The 22259-nt window shown below is 37.7% G+C and overlaps 1 protein-coding gene across 6 annotated transcripts in view; it reads left to right on the top strand.

Moving 5' to 3' along the window:
• Positions 1–21800, top strand: part of SOGA3 (SOGA family member 3) — a 41022-nt gene extending 19222 nt beyond the window's left edge. For 3 of the 6 annotated variants that reach the window (XM_004673837.2, XM_012721454.1, XM_012721459.1), the window contains 3 exons: positions 13222–13293; positions 19092–20267; positions 21677–21800. In XM_004673837.2, the coding sequence (XP_004673894.1) occupies positions 13222–13293; positions 19092–20267; positions 21677–21787 (1359 nt within the window). In that variant the 3' untranslated portion in view covers positions 21788–21800. Of the gene's footprint in view, positions 1–13221; positions 13294–19091; positions 21636–21676 lie in introns of those variants that run through there. The other 3 variants (XM_012721472.1, XR_001145170.1, XM_012721468.1) reach the window with 3 other exon arrangements.
• The last annotated feature ends 459 nt before the right edge of the window (positions 21801–22259 follow it).

Genomic DNA, 22259 nt, shown 5'->3' with positions numbered 1-22259 from the left:
AGACGGTAAAAGCCACATACAAGAAAGATTATGTTCCTTGGTTGAATTCTGATGCTATTGTTTAAAGAAACTTTTCTTAGAGTCTAGCAAATGCTTGACTTATTAACCTTAGTTTCTGGTTTTACTCTAGCTACAATTTTATCAATGCCTTCAAGTTATTTTAATAGAAGGAAAGTAATGGCTTCATGTTATATTAACCCAGAATACTTTCAAAGTAACAGCATAAACCAGATAAGTTTTCTTTAAAAAAATACTTTAGGAAATAAATCAGCTTCATCTCTACCTACTTTTTATAATATCCCTGATATATGGAATATTTTTTTTCTATTGTAGCCATGGTATACACTCCTAAGTTCATGCATGTAGTGTCCAGGTACTTAGTTATGATTTATGAAGGGACTACTCTACATATAGCTGTCAAGTTGCACTCATGTCTAAAAAACGATATGTGTGCATATGCATATATCCTTTAGCATTATGTCAAAGGACTAAATAAATTTATTTGGCCTAGTATATAGTATTTGTTTTGTTCAAATTAATATTTTAGTAATTTGCTGATTATCCATTTATTCTCAAATAACTTTGAAATGAGCTGATTTAATCAAATAGGATAAACATCCAAAAGGTTACTAAGATTCCCCAAATAAACTAAAGTCATATTACAACTTGTTTCAATGAACATTTGTTTTGCAATCTGAAGACTTGAAAAATAGATATTTGGTATATGGATAATTGTTACAGAGATTCTGATGGACCCTTGTGCTTTAGAACTCACTAAACATTTGTAAAGATATGCAGAAATTCCTTCCATAAACACACACATATATATGTATATATATATATATGTATGTTCTGATATATATAATATTCATATACACAAATTGACATACATTTGATTTATGAATATGCACACACTGGATATAAACAAAGCACACTTATGGATATGTCATTTGATTTTAAAAGTTTGGGTTCAGTTCTTTAATATTTTCTCTGTGAAGTTTTATTTAACCAATTACTTCGGCTTCTACTTTATCTTTTAAAATAAGAAAGAACTAGTTCCTATTTGATTATTGTTGAATAAAACCATGAAAACAAGACTTTTTCCAATCTATTTGAGATTTACAGATAATTATTCTATAATACTCTACTCATGATTTTACTTACTTGGCACATGGATAGAGGTTATCAAGATTGCACTTTTCATGATTTATTGATAAGTATTTTCGTAAATTTGTAATAAGTTAACTCAGTTTTTTCTTATGTCAGTTGTTTTTAAAGTATTTCAAATGCATTTCTCATAAATACCAAATACAGAAGAATACATGGAAAATATATAGGCTAGGACAAAAAAGTCAGAATGCTATTAGTATACTAGAGAGATAAATCCAATTTTTATATGAAATTTAACGCAAATATAACATCTTACAATCTTATGTTTGAAAATTTCTACAAATACAAAAGGAGAAATGCATAATCATACTTATTCAATAAAGATCTAGGAAGCATAGTTGTCTAGAAGCTAAAAATTAAGTTATGTCCTATGCTGAATGCTTAAACGAACTGGAGAAGTAAACACTTGAGAAGTGATTGATTTCATTTTATTTTTGACAGACTTAATATAGATAAAGTAGATTTTTTCTTTGAATACCTTTAAGGTTTATTTATTTATATTTTACATGATTGTTCATCTCTGTGTGATGTTTGCTTTCACCTCTCAGGTGTAGTCCCCGAAGAATTCCCACCACCAAGACACCTGTGTACCATCACCAGAGTCCCTTGTGCTCTTCCCTCTGCTATTTTGATCCCTCCCTCTCCCCTGCAGAATGTCTCTGATTCATAATTGCCTGTTAATTTTTTTTTTAATTTATTGTTGTTACCACTGCCCACATGTCTCTAAATGTTTCATAATGGCTAAATTCAATGGTACGTAGAACCCAATTCATTAAGAGAAGGGATCTAAATCCCTGCATTTGCTAATGGCAAAGCTTAATAAACATAAATTACTGTGGATCAGGTATATAAGGTATAAAATAATGTTTAATAATTGTTATTTCAAAAATCATTAACCAGACTCTCATTTAAAACAATCTCCCCAGCAAAGTTTGTAGTCCAAATCATCTGTTTGTGTGGGAGTTTTGCATTCCTTTGCATGCTGCATACCCATCCCAGTATAATAATGTGATATAATATCAAAGAATCACTTATTACTACCTTGTCTTTGTTTTTTGAAGTGAGGTGTTCTGGCTTTGGGATCAATTTCTTTTTCTCAGTTTGGGTGACCCTCTGACAACATATAATACCTTGCTCCAAATGAAGGCTTCTACTGTGATGTGAGAATTTTTTGAGTCAGAGACTCTCACCAATTGTCTTGAGCTTATGGGATCCTAGAGTAGTTTAGAGAATACAGTCTTATGGTATGAACCATACAGTGGAAGGTAAACAGTTATTGGTCCAACACTTCCTATAAAAGGGATATTTTCACAAAGGTTTTATAAGCCTCTCTAGTTTCCTCTCAATTTCACTTCCTCTGACTCTATAGCAACCACATCTGATTAATGAAAAGAGTCCCCCATTTCTTTTCTTTTCTCTGATAACCCATGGTCCTTAAAGCCACCTTAGATTTTCTGGAATTAAAAAAGAAAAAGAAAAAGTTCATATTTTGCTTTTTAAGTTTCTGGCTTACTGAAATTTCACTGTACTAGTCATGGAGAGTAAGTTCCAGTCTAAACAAAGTTAAGCATTACTACAAAGCAGTGTGCCAGAAATATATCAGCCATGTTCTAAAGTATTATTGACCTAAAGGATGTCTTTTAAAGAGAGAGTTACTGTACTACTTGAAGTTACTGAAAGCCATAGGACCCTGAGAAGATAGATCATCTGGTTCCCAAACAGACAAATACTCACACAAGTTTGCTTTTCCATTGGTGGTTTGGTTACATAAATAAGAATTTATAGTCAATCTGACCTCTGCTCTTGGTATCCATGGGGCAGAGAGAAAGACAAATTCATTAGCTTATTTTATTAAAAATCAGTAAAGTATATGGTCACGGTTATTTCCATTTGAACTTGGCTTGAGCTTTTTAGAGCAGAAAAGTACCTTTTCCAACTTATGAAATTTTATTTAGACATTCACTGGAGATAAGAAAAAAAACCACACATAAGTTTGGAAGCTTCATAACTCAAAAGATAGGAAGGGGGCCTGGGCTGATGGGTCAAAAGAAAGAGATACTGGCAGGAGAGGGTTGATTTATTCATTGCAGATGTGGCATTGCTCCCTGTGACATACTGCAGTCTCTGTGTCAGAGACAACTCTCCACCTCTCGGACAGTCATCAGTGACGGTATCCAGAAGGGAGTCACCAACTCCTTACCAAGAATAAAAATTTCATTTTTTTATAATGAAATAAAAAATATTTTTTTAATCTACTAGTATCTGCTGGGGGGGGAACTTCTAGATTTAAATTATTGATCAATTTTTTTTTTAAGATCTGTTTGTTTGTTTGTTTATGTATGTATTTAAGAATTGAGGGACAGGCCAGAAGTACAGGGGTTGATAGGATTCACCAGAGAGAGTAGAGAACGGAACAGGCAGATATAGTGAAATATACTGCTGAGGGTAGCAGCAGACCTGTGAGGAGAGGTCTGCTGTGCCATGTGGGTCACCTCCCTGGCTGGGGATCGAAATCCAGCTGCAGTGGCTGTGGATAGCTTGATATTGCTGTTCTTTAACTTGTGCCACCCGGGAGGGCATATTGATCAATTCTTTTTTAATATCTTTCCAAGTTGTTATTGTAAAGTTTGAATTAATGACAACTTTCTTTTTTCTCTTCTCAGTCTATTCTGTTTAGAATTCTGGCCTTCTTAACAATCAGTAGAATTTTGGAAAATATGTTCCTTATATTTATTACTTGATAATGGAGTTTTCTGGGTATAGCTTTCTTTGAATTATCTTTGTTTCAGTTTCTAAATTGACTTACATAAAAAGAATTATGAAAAATAAAATTCTTCTTCTTTCCCTCCTAGAAGAACTATAGAAACAGGATAAACCAAATTTTCTAAAACTAAGGAAGGAATTGACAGGTATATATTAGTGACCGAGATCCAGGAAGCACTATAAAAATGTATGCATCTCTTTTTTAAAAAAATGAAGACTAAAAGCTAACTTCAAAATAAAGAAATATCTCAAAAATATGCTGAACCTTTAATGAGCCTGATTGTTAGGATGAACTTTACTCACTTTTAACTCATACCACACCTTTGGTGCTAATTAAACACCTACTTTTATTAAAGGAAGCATATGCAATTTAGAACTGAAAATGAAGTTTAAAAATAACTTATTTAAAGCTCTGCTTTATTAAAAAATCTTTTATAGAATCAAAATAACAGCAAAGGCAGGAGAAAAAGCAGGAAAATACATTGAGCTTTATATTTTCCTATTTTTTTCATAAGTACCAATTGAATTCATTAGCCTGATGTTTTGTGAAGTTCCAGTGGTAAAAATGTTTTGTAAATGTTCCAGCTTTCATTGTGTAACAAACCATCCTCAAACCTAGCTTTTAAAAAAAAAAATTATTCAAATTTATTTATTTTTTACATCATCGTTCATTTTGTGCATCCAACCCTAGTGTTTTAAAGCAATCATTTATTTACCTAAATCTGTGGTCTTCTATATGGTTATTTTGGCCTTACTTGGGTCCACGCATGTATTTGTGGTCAACTGATAGTCAGTTGAGACACTGCTTCTGGGGGTTGGCTGGCTATCGGCCAGGACAGTGAGAATGACTGGACTATGTAACTCTTTTTTGAGAATGACTGGACTATGTAACTCTTTTAGTCCAACAGGCTATTTAGACTCATCATATGGGCAGCATGTTCCCAAGAGGAAAAGCATGCAAAATCCCCTAAGACCAACGTCTCAGTGCCTATGCACTTTGAATAGGTGTAAAAATAAATTCTGCTTCTTCTTTTTTTTTTTTTAAATTTTTTATTTGTGCATACAGAACTGGGGTGCAGGCCAGAGGCTCAGGGGCGGTGAGAGGCTTGTGAGGAACAGAACAGGCAGATTGACGAAGTACACTGCTGAGGGGAGCAGCGGGCGGTTCAGGAGAGGTCTGCCACGCCATGTGGTCACCTCCGGGGCAGGTGGGAATCGAACTCATGCGGAAGCGGCTTTAGATTCTCAGTGCTGTGCTTTAACCCGCTGCGCCATCAGGGAGGGCCCTTCTTTTTTTTTTTAATAAAGATTTATTTATTTATTTGTGCATACATTACTGGGATACAGGCCAGAGGCACAGGGGTGGTGAAAGGATTCACCAGAGACAGAGTGGGAAACAGAACAGGCCGACTGACTAAGTACAATGCTGAGGGGAGCAGTGGGCAAGACAGGAGAGGTCTTCTGTGCCATATGGGTCACCTCCAGGGCCGGGAGTTCGAACCCACACTGATATGGCTGCTGCTAGCTTGCAGTGCTGGGTCTTAACCCACTGTGCCACCAGGGAGGGCCAGATTCTGCTTCTCAATGGGATACATGGCAATGGGACTGCCTGTTGGGAGGGGAAAATGTAGTCAGTTTTGTAACTAGTTTTGCTGTGTTAAGACTTCGTCACTAGTAAAAGTCTTAAATCTGATATATAATAAACACTATTGGGAACCCAAAGATTAGGGGCCTCTTTGCCCATTAGCTCCAGATTATTTTTCATTAAACCTTTGGTGAATTTAACACCTGTCATATTGGTGTTTCTCCCAGCTGGAGGAAATGAAAGAGTTGGCAAAGTGATTTAACGGGAGAAAGAAGACAAGGTGCACACAGAGCAAGAGAGTAGAGGAAGTATTTTTTTGTTGTTTTTGTTTTTGTTTTTGTTTGTTTTTACATCATTTTGTACATTTTTTTTTCCATCTCAGTTGTAATCCCCGCGGGTTTCCCATCACCAAGTCACCTGTGTGCCGGAAGTATTTTTTTATGAAGTCCTTTCTTATTTTATGACATGGTCAAGGAAGATCCCTCTGATGTGGGGCCCTGAACGAGTTGGAGGAGTGGGTCATGAGGATGTATGAAGCAAGAGTGCTGCAGGCAAGGGAAAGGCCCCAAATCTGGAGCTTGCTGAGCTGGTTTGAGGAACTGCAAGCATGTTTGTGACACTTAGAGAGAGGAAAGCAGGGGGGGAGTGTGGTGGGGGGTGAGGCTGAAGACCCTGTTTGGTGGAGGGCTGACAGCTCAGGGCTTGGTGGTAGTTCTCAGAGCCAGCTGCACCCTGGAAACATTGAAAAAATTCCTGGGCCCAAGATCAGAATCTATTTTAATTGGTCTGGGTGGAAGCCTCATTAAGTCTTTATAAAACGGTACCAGAATAAATCCAGTGTGTATTTGAGGTCTTAGGCTATTAAAGCATAGTCTGACTCTGAGATGGAAAATGGCTGGAAGGTTTTGTACAGGAATAAGATGTGACCTGATCATGCTGACATGCTTCACTCACCCTCACTCCCTGTGCTTCCCCCGACCCCCATCATCACTTGATATAAAGCTTGGGACTCCATCTCATGCTTTTACAGAAAAGTATGGAGAATATGGTCAAGAGCAGGATCTCTGGGGTCACTTGCCCCTCCTCTGCAAAGCTCTCTGGTAGAAGTCTAAATTGCAATGAAAGGGAAGAAGGATGTTTAGGGACAAGAGTCCTTCCATAGTTGGGAGCCTGAGTTCATTCCAGCTACTGTAACAAAATGCCATAGGCTGAGTGGCTCATAAACAACAATTTATTTCTTGTTCTTTAATCTGTATCTGATCAAGGTGCCATTATAGCCAGGCCAGAGTCCTTTTCTGGGTCTCAGATAATGAAAGGGACCACTAGGGAGTTTTTTGTGGTCTCATTTTATAAGATCAGTTGGATATTGTCATTTATAGGAAAAATTTAGTCTTTGTCAATGACCCTTGGCTCCCAGCTCCCAAAACCCTTTGATTTTCCTGTGTGAGAAAAGGATTTCCCTGTGTTATGTTAATAAATTAACTTTTGGAAAGCTCTTGAGGAGGCTACTGGTTGCCATGGGGGCCAACCCAAAGTTTCAGCCCACTGAAACTTTGAAGTCTGGGCCCCAGGAGGTTGAATGTTTAGCCAGTGGTCAGTGATTTAATCAACCATGCCTCTTGAATAAATGAAGAGAAGGCTTCCAGTTAGTGAAGATGTGAAGTGCTAGAAGAGTAACGTTCCTAGAGACGTCTTGGACACATCACTCCCTTTCCCCATACTTCAGTGCGTGCCTCTCCTCCATCTGGTAGTTCCTGAGTTATATCCTGCTTACAATTAAACTGGTGACTTACCATATAAAGTGCTACCTGAGTTCTGTGAGCTACTTTAGCAAATTAATCAAATAAATCAAATTAATCAGTAAGGAGAGGATGGTTGCACTTCTGACATATGGCTGGTGGGTGAGAAGTATAGCTAACAACAGCTCAGGCTTTCAAGCATGTCAAGCTGTGTGAGAGCTTGCTCTGGGGCAGCAGTCTTGTAATACTGAACTGTTAGCTGGTGGAGTCTGGTGCTCTTTCTAAGCATATAGTGTGAGAACTGAGTTGAATTCTCAGACCCTCTGCTTGTGTCCCAGAACTACTAACTGGTTAGTAGGTATCATTTGAGGAGGCATCACAGCAGAATTTGATGATCTGGACTAAAAGTAGTACTAATCCCATACATGAAGATTCCACCATCATTTCTGATTACCTTCCTGTCAGGGACTGACCCCAATCACGGGTTGTTGTGGGGGCAGAACAGGCAGAGTCTTAAGGTGGGAGTGGCGTAGGCGAGCTGAGATTCCTTAAAGAGGTGAAAAGGGGGAGTGGGAGAGAGGAAGACAGGGGAATCAGAGTTGCCTGCAAGCCTTCCTGTTCTGCTGTCAGCAGAAGTTTATTTTATATATTTGAAGTGAGCAGTGAGATAACATTAGCATATGAATTGCACTGAGATCACAATCATCTTTTTTTCTGAGAAGTTTGTGGTCTTATGAGATGCAACATTTATTATTCTTAAAATCGATCTATTAAATTTAAGGTAGATACATAAATTCATAAAATTTAAGGCTAACATTATATTTATCACAGTGATGACTGGCTAAAATAAAGTCCTTTTAAACCTTAATTCTCATTGAGACATCTTAGAGAGTAAAGTCAAGTTGAGGACTAGGGTGGAGGCTGGGTTGGCGATGTGAAAGAGGATAAAGTGAGGTCGCGGGCCAAGGTGAAGTTGTAAAAGGGGGTAAAGTCGAAGATTAGGGTGAAGTTTTCTTGTAGGTAAATGACTTAAGGAGATAGTAAGATTCCTCATTTAAAGACTAAGCAATAGAAAGCTCAAGTAAGCTAGTAGATAAGATTTAGAGTCTCATCCGGGCAGTTAAAGAACTTGTAATTTTTAACATGTTCTAGTACTGTCCTATTTTACAGTATTGATTTTGCTATAACAGCCAATTGCTTTTATTAATCAGCCCATTGTAATATTTTTGACTTTAAGAAGAATTTCCCGCCCTGGGGTAGTGCTTGCTTTCCTGGGCCAGGTTGCGCTTAGGAGGCTAAGGTAATCTGGTTGCAAGCTGATGGTTGCTCAGAATATTTTGATATTACAAAAAAGGGGGTCATAACATGAGCTAGCATGGAAATTCTGATTTTTCAGAGCTTTTCCTTTTCTATCCAGAATTTTCCAGTCGATAGAAGTTCCATAGCTTGTGTCACCTCCCACCTTCTAATATCAATCCATTGGGCTTTAGGATTTCAGCATATGAATTTGGGGAGATACAACCATTCAGCACATTCAGCAGATTTCCTGTATCTTTCAGTTTCCTTTCTGTCTTTAGTCAGAAATCTTTATGCCTCTCTCCCAACACTGCCCCAAAGTCATGAGCATTTATAGGATGTCTATGAACACTACTGAGTTGCATGTCACTTTTGCTGATCCCTGTGCTGGAAATATGAAACCATATTGCTCTTGTGTCATAAATATGTGTGAATGAATGCTTCAAGCACATGCACCTATGGTGTAATAGCATAAAGGATTTGCTCAAAATTATATAACCCTGTTCTTTTCTTACTTTGGAGTAATAATGTAATACAGCCAGTTGGAGCAAGAACTCTGAAGCTGGAAAATTTATATCCTGGCTCTAAAACTTACTACGTGAGCGATTTATCTATTGTGTGCTTCAGGTAATGGTGTCAAACTCATAAGACTGTTATAAGAGTAAATGAATGGATACACATTAAGTGCTTAGAAATGTGTATGGCACACATTTAATGCCCAATAAATCCTAGATAATGACACAGTTCTACTTTCCTTCTTGATTTAATCACATTACGATGAATCTCTTTAATTTTGTCCAAACATGAGACTTTAAAAATCATATCATCTTCCAATGATATTTGAGACTGGTTCTTCTCTGTTGTTTAAAAGCTGTAAAACAATTCAGCATTAAGGAAACTACATATTATGTAGACTACATTTCAATTAAGGGAAGAAGGCAGTCTGAAATATACTGAAACACAAACAATCCATTTTATATAGTTTCTCTGCAAACATGATTTTTGGCAAAACTATGTAATTCCTAGCCTTCACCTGGAGAAAATGAACAGCAACCCTTTTGGGGCAAGTTGTGGCTGGGAATGCAAGGAATTAAGACGTGAACAAGTTTTCAACATATTCATCAAGAGGATATCTGAAAGTACTTACTTTGGTAACAAAGATAAAAATCTGGGCTTTAGTTCTAGCCTCACAAGCTATTACTCCCTCATGCAGGTTCCTAGATTTAGTGGATGAAAGTGGGACTGGATGAAGATAGGGAAAGTGCTGATAATTATTCCCTACTACAGGAAAGAGACTATTTAGATTTACACTATTTCTGTTTTTTCTACCCATGGATCTCAGCTATTTCCATGTAATAAGAGCATTAATAAAAACTTACTAGAATATCAAAGAGATGATTAAACAGTTATTGAAAATTTAAATGTGACATTTAAAGATTTTTAGAGTCCTAGAGTGTCCTTAAAAGCAGTACATTTTATACAAGGGGAAACCTTTTTTCAGCACTTTCTTTGAGTTTGACATCTCAGTTGAGTGATATTTAAATAAAATAGAAAAATAACTCTTAGGGAAGAATGACCTACTTTCAGCATTTCTTTCATATTAATTTAGAAAGCTCCTTTTAACATTGCCCACAGGATAAAGTCTAAATTCCTCAGCTCCAGAAGCTGACCTCAATCCTTAAGGCATGTCTAGAGAGAGAAACTACACCCATTGTCTCAGAAGTCAGTGTACTATAAATTATACATTTCTCCAAGTCTTTGTTACTGCTATTTTGCATATTCTTCCAATATCACCCTCCTGGATGATTTTCCCAGATCTGGAGTCATACTGCTTCTTTATTTTCTGGGTTCTTTTTTTGTTTTTCATTTACTATCCCTAGTTAATCCTGTCAACTATTTCAGCTAATTATCCTTTTTATCACCATTAACAATTCATTCCTTTTGGGGGAGAGGCAAATAAAATATTTTCCAGTCATATTTTATATCACCCAGTCTCATAAGTATGCCAGAACCCAAAAAATATCTATAAAATGGATGAAAAAGAAAAATTAAAAATGCTCAGAACTAAAACATTTTTCTTGCATGTCACCTCTTTACCTCATGGCCATTTGAATTGCTACTTTTGTGACTCTGTATTTCTTCTACTACAGTCTGATTATGGACAGTATCTTGCTAAAATCCCTTTAATATTCCTTTTTGGCCTTCGAAAGACAATTTGGTAAAATTGTCTTGAGATAAATGAGATAAAATCCAAGCTTTATTCAGTGTTCCTGAAGATTATATCAGCAACTCACGCATCACTCTTCACACTGTTACAACCCACCAAATTTCTTTGCATTCCACAAACGATCTTTCTATGTGGATGATTTTGTTCTTCCCTCCCTCTTCTCTCCATTGACTGCCTCACTTCTCATCTAAAAGATTCACGATAAAATGTTGCTTCTTTTTGGAAATCATCCCCAGCTTCTACACCATTTCCAGTCCTTAGCTGGACTAAGTCTGTCTCCTTTGAGATTCAATAGATAAGATCAGGACATGGCTAGATTCTACTTTGTATCTGTACTTCTCAAACTTTAGCACACATCAGCATCATCTGGAGAGCTTGTTAACCATACTCTCTGGGCCCTACTCCAGAGTTGCTGACTCAATACTCCTGGGATGGGTACTGAGAAACTGCATCTCTCACAAGTCACCAAGTGACACTCATGGTGTTCTGGGTAATTACTTTGGGAACCTCTGCTTAAAAAAATGGAGTGAAGTTCTCCAAACCTTAGCTTTACTCTGTAATGTGAAGCAAGAAGGGGGAGGAGAATAAGAATTAGTTGAGATAAATATGAAGTGTGTGATATGAATCAATAAACAATGCAAGTTAATATAGTTTTTATATCATTGCTTTCATCACTGTATTATGTTACAAAGTGAACACATGATTTACCAAGGTAAAACCCCATAGAGAGCAGAGACAAGGTATGATATCAAAGATACCTTATGAAGTACTTTAGTAAGTACTAAATAAACATCTAATGGAACCATTTCAAAGTAAAATAATTTTATCAAGTAAATGCTTGATAAAATGAATTCAGGTGTTTCTGTGCAGGGAACCTCTCCATAGAATATTCCAAGATACATTAGTTCAGCTCCTTCTCATCTTGATTTTCTTGGGACTGTTTTTACTGGTTGATTCCTAAATCACTTGTGGTTATGGTGAATCAATTCCCACAGCTTTTTTTTTTTTTTCCTAAGAAGATCGAAACAACATAGAGTGTTTTTCTTTAAAGAAACTAGAAATAAATAACCACATGGACTACTGTTTCAAACCGAATGAAAGTGGTTGTATTTTCTGCCTTCTGTGCCTGAGCATATGCGTTCACTTAACACTGGATATGGGCTAGAAATCAACATGTGATGAATTTAATTTGCAGTTCTTTGCAAATTCTTGAAGGCTTCTCTTAAACTAGCCTTTCCTGTTTGTTCTGGCAATGATCTGTACCTTCATCATCCTCTTGACTTCAGAGCCTCATATTTTCTATTCACTCTTTAGTTCAGTGAATATTTTTCCACCATCTGCCTTGTGGCAAGTATTAATCTCATGGTGGTGATGACACTGAAGCAAAGGCCCTGCTCCACAGAACCACAAGCCTGGCATTTACCAACTTGCCCTGTGATTGTTTGCTTCCCTGTATCCCATTGCTAAGCTGTGAGCTTCCTAGTGGCCTCTGGGCTATCTAACTGACCTTTGAGTCTCTAACTCATTATCTGGTATGTGGTAGATATTCATATATATGGATTATTATCTACATAAAAATAACTTTCTTATTAGATTAGTGCTAAGATAAAGAGCTGAGCACTAAACGTGATACACTGCTGGTCTATGAAATGATATGGCACAAAGTATGTACTCTTAATTGTAGAGTGTTTGGATTTTAACTAGAGCCAGTGGATAAAATGTGGGAGGTTTATTATAGCAATCCAGATCCCCAACTTCTCTTGACAAAAGCCACATTTTTGTACTGAAAATGCAAATGAATAGCTGGGCCTAAATGCCACTCAGCCCGCTCCTTTGGATTACACACGCTGTCTACATTTCACTATCATCTACCATTCCTATTGTAGTGTTTGTGTGTGTGTTGCTTGTGCTTGTGTAGATGTGTGGTGAAGAAGGAAGACGGTTCTTTAAATTTTATATCAATCCCATGGCATTTTGTCTGTACAAATTTATAGCACCCTGAATCCAACAGTGGAAATACTATTGGTCCTTTTTTTTTCTGTAGTGACAGAATGCTAACGAGGATTTTCTCATTTGAAATATAAAGAATATATTGAGTCAGCTATCTAAATTGTGTCCAGGTTGGGTCTTTTCTTTTTCTTTCTTTCTTTTTTTTTTTTTTGCATTTTCACACTAGCATTCTTTCTTATGTTTCTTCGGTTAATTAGATAATTGCCAGCTACTTGTCCACTCTAATATGTATCCCTGTCCAAAGTTTTAAAAAAAAAGTATATATTTATCTTGTTTGGGTTGTTTGGGTTGTTTTCTTCCTTTATTGAACTAACACTTTGCATTTGACTTGATTTTTGTCAAATGAAATACAGATACTTAGATACTTGAAAATATACAATTCAATTCCACTTACTGTTTACCAGTCTAAATATATTCATGTTTTGTTTCAGCTATCCTTAAAAAGAAGAGGAAGCAAAGATTTGCCAAAATCTGAAAAAAAGGCTCAACAGACTCCCACAGAGGTATGTGGAAATGGAATTTCAAATAGTACATCATGTACTTCTAAATGTATATAATAATGAACTGTACATATAAGTAGACTAAATAGCCAGATATACTAATATCAAACAAAGTTAAATTGTTCATATCAATTATGTAGCTCAGATACAGGCAATTCAAAGCAGTCAATATATTTGCTTATGAAGCCAGTACTAACATCCCTGTTATAGCTGCTTTGATATTGTAAGCATGCAACAAAAAGTCATTAGTATTTTAGATGTTACTATGTTTGAGAACTGTATTGATGCTATTAATCCTATTCATTTATAATTAATACAATTAACAGAATGGCTATTCCTATACTATCAGGGAAGAGTGAAGAAATGAATGATGGATGAAAGGATAATGGAGAGAGGAAAAAGGCACATAATTTACAGAATCCTACAGTGATGTGATTCCCTATATCAGAGAGTGAAGAAGCAGAAAAAGGAAATAAGTGGAATGCATATGAAATAAATTTTAACAGATGCATTCAATATGGACTTGTTAAGAACCTTAGAAATTCAGCCCAGGAAAGACTAGCTCTGCTTTCAGGGTGAATAGAAGGTGTTGGTGGGTGAAATAGGATTTTTTTTTTAAAGATTTATTTATTTGTGCATACAGAACTGGGTACAGTCCAGAGGCTCAAGGCAGCGAGAGGCTTCACGAGGGACAGAGTGGGGAGCAGGACAGGCAGATCGACTAAGTACACTGTTGAGGGGAGCAGCGGGCAGGTCAGGAGCGGTCTGTCAGGACATGTGGATCACCTCCGGGGCAGGCAGGAATCGAACTCATGCGGAAGTGGCTTTAGCTTTAGTGCTGTGCTTTAATCTGCTGCACTACCAGGGAGGGCCTGAAATAGGATTTTTTTAAGAAGAATTACTTGGAATTGGGGTCGGGAGAGAATAAAAAAAAGTATTTGGAAGCAGAAGTGACACTGACTCCATAATGACTTAAATGTGTTTGTTGGAATCAGTGGTATAAAAGCATACTTTAAAAAATTCTACTAGGTGTAGAATTCTCGTTAGATAAGAAGTTTAAAGCAATATTTAAATATTCAAAATTAGAAAAGAGTTGATTTTAATCATCATTTTAAAGTGTAACATTAAATTTTATTTCCCCTTTTCTTCTTTCTTCCTGCTTTGTTCTTGGTTTATTTTTCTCCTGGTGTTTACAAAGAGTATTTATAGACCTTAGCATTTTCTAGAATTCCAGAGAGTCCCATACCAAGATCATTAGTCCTATTTTGTACCTTTCTCTCCATTTCCTTAACAAGTTCGAATTTGCTCTCTCACTGCAGCTTCCCTGCAGGTCTTTGCCATAATTTTAGCCTCCCCATGAAATATTTTGCTGAGACTCATTTCACACGCTGCCATCAAGTCTCTTCCCTCCCTTATTTAGGGAGAAGATGCCACATGCTCCTTCCTAAAATCTTAAGTCATGTTATTTTTAAAAATTCATGTTTTTAAACATCAGGTTATTTTTAAAAATTCATATTTGCCCTATTGTCATGCTTTTCATGCCCAATTTTATTTTTTTCAGCAATGTTCTATAACCCAGGAATTTTGAGTTGTTTGTTCCCAGCTCTGCAGACCTTTCCACCACTCCATGTGCCTCGAGCCTCCTTTAGCAAAATATATCCACAGTTTTCCCAATTTGTCAGTGGAACCTGGGATTTTACAACAGTCAAACTACATTCCAACCCCCTAGTTTTTATTTCAAGGACACAAATGTCCTAGGCATTTATATGCTGTTGTATACTGTGAAGTCCCTGCTATCATTTCCAGTTCTATCATTTTCAAAGCTTATTACATGATTTTCCCCCCAAAAAAACTCACTCTAGGAGAATGATTGGAAGCGTTTTGGGAGGTCTCAGTTACAGAACAGTTCATGATTCTGTTGCTGAGTCAAAAGTTCAGTGCTATTGATTCACATGCTTGAATTCCTGCAAGCTTCCTGTGCTATTATAATACTTAAGTATTCATCTCCTCTTCTTCATCAGGACATTTTATAGGCAAGGGCTGTGTTATCAGCAGTGACCCATCAGTGCCTGGTGTCTGCAGCTCTGCACATGTTGAACACACACAATCTAATACTCTATGGTCTCTGAGCAAATTGTCAACATGCGGTTGATGCTGACCTGTGGAGTGGCAGTTTCACACTGTTCAACCTACTATACTTTTATAGCTTTCTATTTCACTGTCAATATTTTTTCCAAGTTCTTTGCTGTATTCCTTACATGTTGCCCCAACAGCCTAGAAATGACATTATATAGCAACAAAGAATACTGGTTTTAGTGCCAGGTGGCTTAGGTGGAAATCTCTGCCATGTGGCAGACATATTACCATATTAAGTCATTCTTTCTAGGCTTCTTTTACTCACCTATAAATTAAGAAACTAACAGAAAGATGTTGTATAGATTGATTGCATTTTAAAGGGCAGTTTAACTCCTAATGGTGACTATTTCAATCAAAACCGGCCTCAGCTCACTTCTTTTGACCCTGCATCATCTTTATGTCATTTGTCAGTTATTAAAAGTATTTAATAGACACAAACATAAGAGGCAACTTGCTTCATATCTCAGAACATTTATTTTTTCTAATCCACTGAGGAAAACTACAGCAAATGTTTACAATTCAGTTACCATAGACCATGACCTTTCCATACAATTTCTGCTTTAATGTTTCCACACTCCAAATGTAAATTACAATAGTTAAGTTACAGAATGAGAGGATATAAGTACATTGGCATACAAGGTTGTTAAACTATTAGCATTGCCCAAACTATCACACTAATTATGTTGGAAATTTTTTTTAAATATATAAAATGAGTATCAGACCCATTACACCCCCCTAATAATGACTTTGCTATAGGAAGTATATGTCGATGTCTTAAAAAAATTGTTATGTCTTCATTCCTTTGGGCAGGAGTGCTTACATACATATCAATATGGTACTCTTTCATTTTATATTTGCTCAACATAGCCTAGTGAAGTGTTATGAGCACCAATCTGTGATTTATATCACACCCACTGCTGTTTCAGTTAGACTTAAACTGCAGTATTATGCCAATTTTTTTTTTTTTCCTTAGCAAACGAAAGCCCTATCTTGTGATCTAGGCCTGCTGTCATTCCTATAGCCCAACCTAGTTTCTCAATCTCACTTATCCTTACTTTCCAACAAAACCTAGCCCAGGTAAAAAAGCATATTGGTCACCTTTCTATTCAAACATTGTTTCCTTTTAAAAATCATAATTATTTGTGCATAAAAGAGCTGAGATGTAGACCAGAGGTGTGGGGGAGTGAGAGGACGCAACAGAGACACAGTGGGGAACACAACAGTCAGATTCACTAAAACATGTAACAGTGAGTGAGACAGGAGAGGTCTGCTGCACTATGTAGATCAGCTCCCTGGCTGAGGATGGAACTCAGGCCTTAGAAAACTGAACACAGAGACTTAACCCTAGACCACCAGGAGCCTCTGGGTCATGTTTTCTGAATATCTGGCAAGAAGCTCATTCTTCTCATCTTCACCAGCAGTGCAAGCTACACTTTTTACCTGAACACAGCTAATGCATGCAGTATTGGGGAAGGAAGGCATTTCTATTCCATTTTTTTACTTAATTTCTTGGTTTATTTTGAGATGAACGTATAATGTTATTAGAAATTGCTAAGATAGCTGTCACATATTTCATGCCTTTTTATACCTCCCTTGGATGTTCTACATTCTTGCTAACATCTGGTTGTTATAGGTGTTTTTGTAATTATACATTCTGACAGGCCTATAATAATATCCCACTGTTGTTTTAATTTAAATCTCCCTGGTGAGCAATGAGGTTGAATAGTTTTCCAGTGTATTTTGAATATTTGTCCCTTTCTCTGTCACCTTTCTTAAAGTGTTTCTTGAAAACTTAACTTTTTTTTTTATTTTTTACTTTTGAGTTGTAATATTTTAAATATATTCTTTATGCATACATATACATAGTGAATATTTTCTCTGTAGAGTTTATATATTCATTTTCTAAAAAAGTTTTTTTTTGATATGAGAACTAGGACTTTTTGTTATTGCAGTACAGCTTAGCATTTTTCATCTATAGAGCTGCATTCTATGCCCTTTTTAGGAAATGTTGCCAGCTCCATTTATATCACATGTTTTATTCTACAAACATAATTTTAGCTTTAATACTTAAGCCTGTGAGTCATCTTCAATTTACCTATATATATAAAACATGTAAATATATATATATAAAACATGTAAATATAAACAAATATATATATATGTGTGTGTGTATAGATAGACAGACAGATAGATACAATATTTTTATGGATATAAAGATAACAGCATTTTTATGGGTATAAAGCAGTTCTAGTACTATTTACTGGAAGAAACATTCTTATACAAAATAATGTTTTTCAATGTTATTGAAAATCCTTTGTTGAAAATCAACTAATAATGAGATTCTTTTTTTTTTTTTTAAATGCACACAGAAGTAGGGTACAGGCCAGAGGTGCAGGTGCAGTGAGGAGATTAACCAGAGACAGAGTGGGGAGCAGAACAGGCAGATCAACAAATTACACTGCTGAGGGGAGCAGTAGGTGGACCATGAGAGGTTTGCTGCACCATGTGCGTCACCTCCCAGGCCAGGGAGCTTCTTAGTGCTGTGCTTTAACCTGCTGTGCCACCAGGGAGGGCCCCCCGGTCACTTTTTAACTCAGTAACCTGAACAATTTAGCAAACATCTTTAAATCAAGCACTTAATACTTAATGAAAAGTTTATGTTGAATATTAAAGTCATATGTGTTAAGAATGTCACAGAACTAAGTTCTCAATAAAAAGCAGTATATTGACCACTTGCTCCTTCTAGGGAATTTTTTTAAATTAATATAATAGTTTGTTTTTACATCATTTTGTGCCTTTTCCCATCTAGGTTGTAATCCCTGAGGGTTTACCATCACCAAATCATCCATGTGCCATCACCACAGTCCAGGGCATTTCCGTCCCCCCACTGTTTTCGATCCCATTCCTCACTCCATCCCATAAAATATCTCTGGTATATAGCTCTTCATTGTTATTGTTATTTTCTTGCCCAGTCCATTATACTCCTGCTATGAGTGAAACCATCCGGTGTTTTTCCTTTTCTTTCTGGCTTATTTCTCTAAGCATGCTCTTTTCCAGCTCCATTCATGTTGCTGCAAAAGGCACGTGTTTATTTTTTGATTGCTGAATAATATTCCATTGTCTATATGTACCACATCTTTTTAATCCAGTCATCTTCTTTTGGGCATTTGGGTTGTTTCCATGTCTTCCAATTGTAAGCAAAGTAGCAATAAACATGGGAGTGTCTTTTTGAATCAGTGTTTTTGAGTCTTTGAGGTAGATACCTAGGAGTGGGATTGCTGGGTCATAGGGAAGCTCCATTTTTAGCAGTTTGAGGAACCTCCAAACGGTTTTCCATAGTGGTTGTACTAGTTTGCATTCAGGAAATGAGTTTTATATTGATATACGGGGGACTTCCAACCATATTAAAAAACAACAATACATGGTTGAATGATAGCCAAAGACAATGTGTAGGGTATAATATTATTCTGAGCTTTAAGTTTCTTAAATCTCTCCCCCTCTACCTCTCCCTCCACCCTTCCCACCTCTCTAGCCTCTCTCTCCTCTCACTAAATCTTAATTGCTGGGAAATGAATTACTTTTGCAGATGCCCTTGTTTTAGGGTTGGTTTCTTGATTTACATAATAATGATCTCCTACCATTTTCTCCTCTTTTTCCCAAATGAGGAGGACAATGAAGATCTGAAATGCCAGCTGCAGTTTGTGAAAGAAGAAGCTGCTTTAATGAGAAAGAAAATGGCTAAGATCGACAAAGAAAAGGACAGATTCGAACACGAGCTACAGAAGTACAGATCCTTTTATGGAGATCTAGACAGTCCTTTGCCCAAAGGAGAAGCCGGGGGGCCTCCCAGCACTAGAGAGGCGGAGCTCAAGCTAAGGCTGAGGCTAGTGGAGGAAGAAGCCAACATCTTGGGCAGGAAAATCGTGGAACTAGAGGTGGAGAACCGAGGTCTGAAGGCAGAACTGGACGACCTGAGGGGCGATGACTTCAACGGGTCTGCCAACCCCCTCATGAGGGAGCAGAGCGAATCCCTGTCGGAACTGCGGCAGCATCTGCAGCTGGTGGAGGACGAGACCGAGCTGCTGCGGAGGAACGTCGCGGACCTGGAGGAGCAGAACAAGCGCATCACCGCGGAGCTGAACAAGTATAAGTACAAGTCAGGCAGCCACGACAGCGCGCGGCACCATGACAGTGCCAAAACCGAGGCCCTGCAGGAGGAGCTGAAGGCTGCACGCCTGCAGATCAACGAGCTGAGCGGCAAGGTCATGCAGCTGCAGTACGAGAACCGTGTGCTCATGTCCAACATGCAGCGCTATGACCTGGCCTCGCATCTGGGCATCCGTGGCAGCCCCCGCGACAGTGATGCAGAGAGCGATGCGGGCAAGAAGGAGAGCGATGACGACTCGCGGCCGCCACACCGCAAGCGCGAAGGGCCCATCGGCGGCGAGAGCGACTCGGAGGAGGTGCGCAACATCCGCTGCCTCACGCCCACCCGCTCCTTCTACCCCGCGCCCGGGCCCTGGCCCAAGAGCTTCTCCGACAGGCAGCAGATGAAGGACATCCGCTCGGAGGCCGAGCGCCTGGGCAAGACCATCGACCGGCTCATCGCTGACACGAGCACCATCATCACCGAGGCGCGCATCTACGTGGCCAACGGGGACCTGTTCGGACTAATGGACGAGGAAGACGACGGCAGCCGCATCCGCGAGCACGAGCTGCTCTACCGCATCAACGCGCAGATGAAGGCCTTCCGGAAGGAGCTGCAGACCTTCATCGACCGCTTGGAGGTGCCCAAGTCCGCGGACGAACGCGGTGCCGAGGAGCCCATATCCGTGAGTCAGGTACAGTTCTGCCTATTGCGAGCCAAGGCAATGGCGAGGCTGGCCCGGGCAGCTGCGGTGCCCAGTGGGGTGACTTCCCGCACCGACCTCCATACCCCACTTTAGGGAGCCCCAGTCCAGAACCTCCCAGGACTTGGAAGCATCCTCCCCGCCCCTCTGCCCCACAGCACACACACCTCTTTCACAGTGTCCTTCAGTCCTGAGGTTTTGTAACCCAGTCAGTTGATAGCTATTTCCCCTCTCTGCTTGTCACACCCACTTTACTTCTTTTATGTGTAAAGATTAAAGGATTTAAAGATGTATTATTATTGAAGGCCAACATTTTCAATAATGCACTCATTCTAATAGATCCGCTCTAAGAACTTCCTGAATAGGAGTCTTCAGTTGTGGATGTGCTGTTTAGAGTCAAGATTCAAATTGAGTTTTGATTTTTTTTTTTTAATCACTAAATAAGCAGGACTGATACATAACTACTGGTAAATATAGAAACTCGGGGCAAGGAGAGATGTCGTTGTGTCTGGAACCCTACGAAAAGGAACAAGTGGAAGCTGCTCCTTTACCATGTCCTAGTAACTACATGATCATTTTTTCTAGAAAAAATCACTGACAGCTCTATTGTGGAGATCTCAGGACTGGGGAAGGAGTGTTTTTCTTTAACTTTAAGGCAATATTAATTCAGAGAAATAGTAATAACTATTCCCGAACAGGGAAAGCCAGCATTTTTCCTTCATCCTAATTTGTAGAAGCACAGCTGATGAATTGGACTGAGCTGCGCTAGCCAGGTATGGTGGCTACTTAAAGACCAATGCATTTTGTCAGCGTTCACCACATAAGAGAGAATTTATGAAATAAAACTGGCCATGCTACTGCCTCTGGCAAGCCTGGTTTCCTGTATCCATTGGAGAACCCAAGGAAGTACAACGGCATGCATGGCTTTTAAGACACGCGAGAGGTTTAAATTTACAAATCAGTTTCTACACAGAAGCATGATATTAGATTACTGCCTGTTAGCCACAAAAATGAAAATCGCAACTTATAACTTATTTACCTTGCATGTTGCTTTGCTTTGCTATGAAAAAAAAATGTTTTATGATAAAACTGGTTGGATTTTGAAACTGAAGCTTATTTTTTCTACTTACTATATAAAATAATTTATTTTTAGTTTCCTTGTTGCAGATTGTTAAATACTTTGAGCATGTGGTTTTTAAAAATATATGGGGGGGGGTGAAATTGAAATTGAAGTGAAGGCACTCTGCATAATAATAGGCTTTCAGATTTTGTAAATGTAAGCTTAAGATACAGTTTGATTTTTTTAATTCAAACAGTGCTTGCATTTGTTGATATAAACTTAAGTTTTAAAAATTATTATTAATTAACTCTTTTTTTTGTCTTTGCATTTACTTTCCCAGATGTTCCAGCCTATCATTTTACTTATTCTCATTCTTGTATTATTTTCATCACTTTCTTACACAACAATATTTAAACTTGTCTTCCTTTTTACACTGTTTTTTGTACTGTAAATCTTTCATCATTCACCATTCATTGTAGTATTTTCAGTTTGTTTATTTTGTTCACCCTTCAAGACAAGAAGTAAAAGAAGTATAATTTCTGTAGTAACTACTGCTATAAAAACACTGAAGACTGCTTATTTATTTGAAAAGACACATCTTATCACTACCAAATAAGAAGCCTAAGCACGAAAATTTTTCAGGTAAGGAAGTGTGACTTTTATTTATTTAATTTTTGTTTCTTTCTCCTTTCACATTTTGATTTATATTCTTCTTGACAATTAGCAGAATGATTATCAAAGTGGACTATATTTCTCAATTATTTCTCAGTCAGTAGTTGACTTACATAATCTTCAAAATTAGACATTCACAAGTTTGCAATATTTCAAAAATATATACAGATTTGTAAAGTACTTTTACTAGATTGTCTCACAGTAGCAAGATAATTTTGATTCCCAATAACTATTATGAAAATTATGGTGAA

This window comes from Condylura cristata, unplaced genomic scaffold, assembly GCF_000260355.1.
Source record: "Condylura cristata isolate star-nosed mole 26May11 unplaced genomic scaffold, ConCri1.0 scaffold00001, whole genome shotgun sequence".
NCBI lineage: Eukaryota > Metazoa > Chordata > Mammalia > Eulipotyphla > Talpidae > Condylura > Condylura cristata.
Note: the sequence above shows the minus strand (reverse complement) of the source record. Positions and strands in the feature narration are given on the sequence as shown.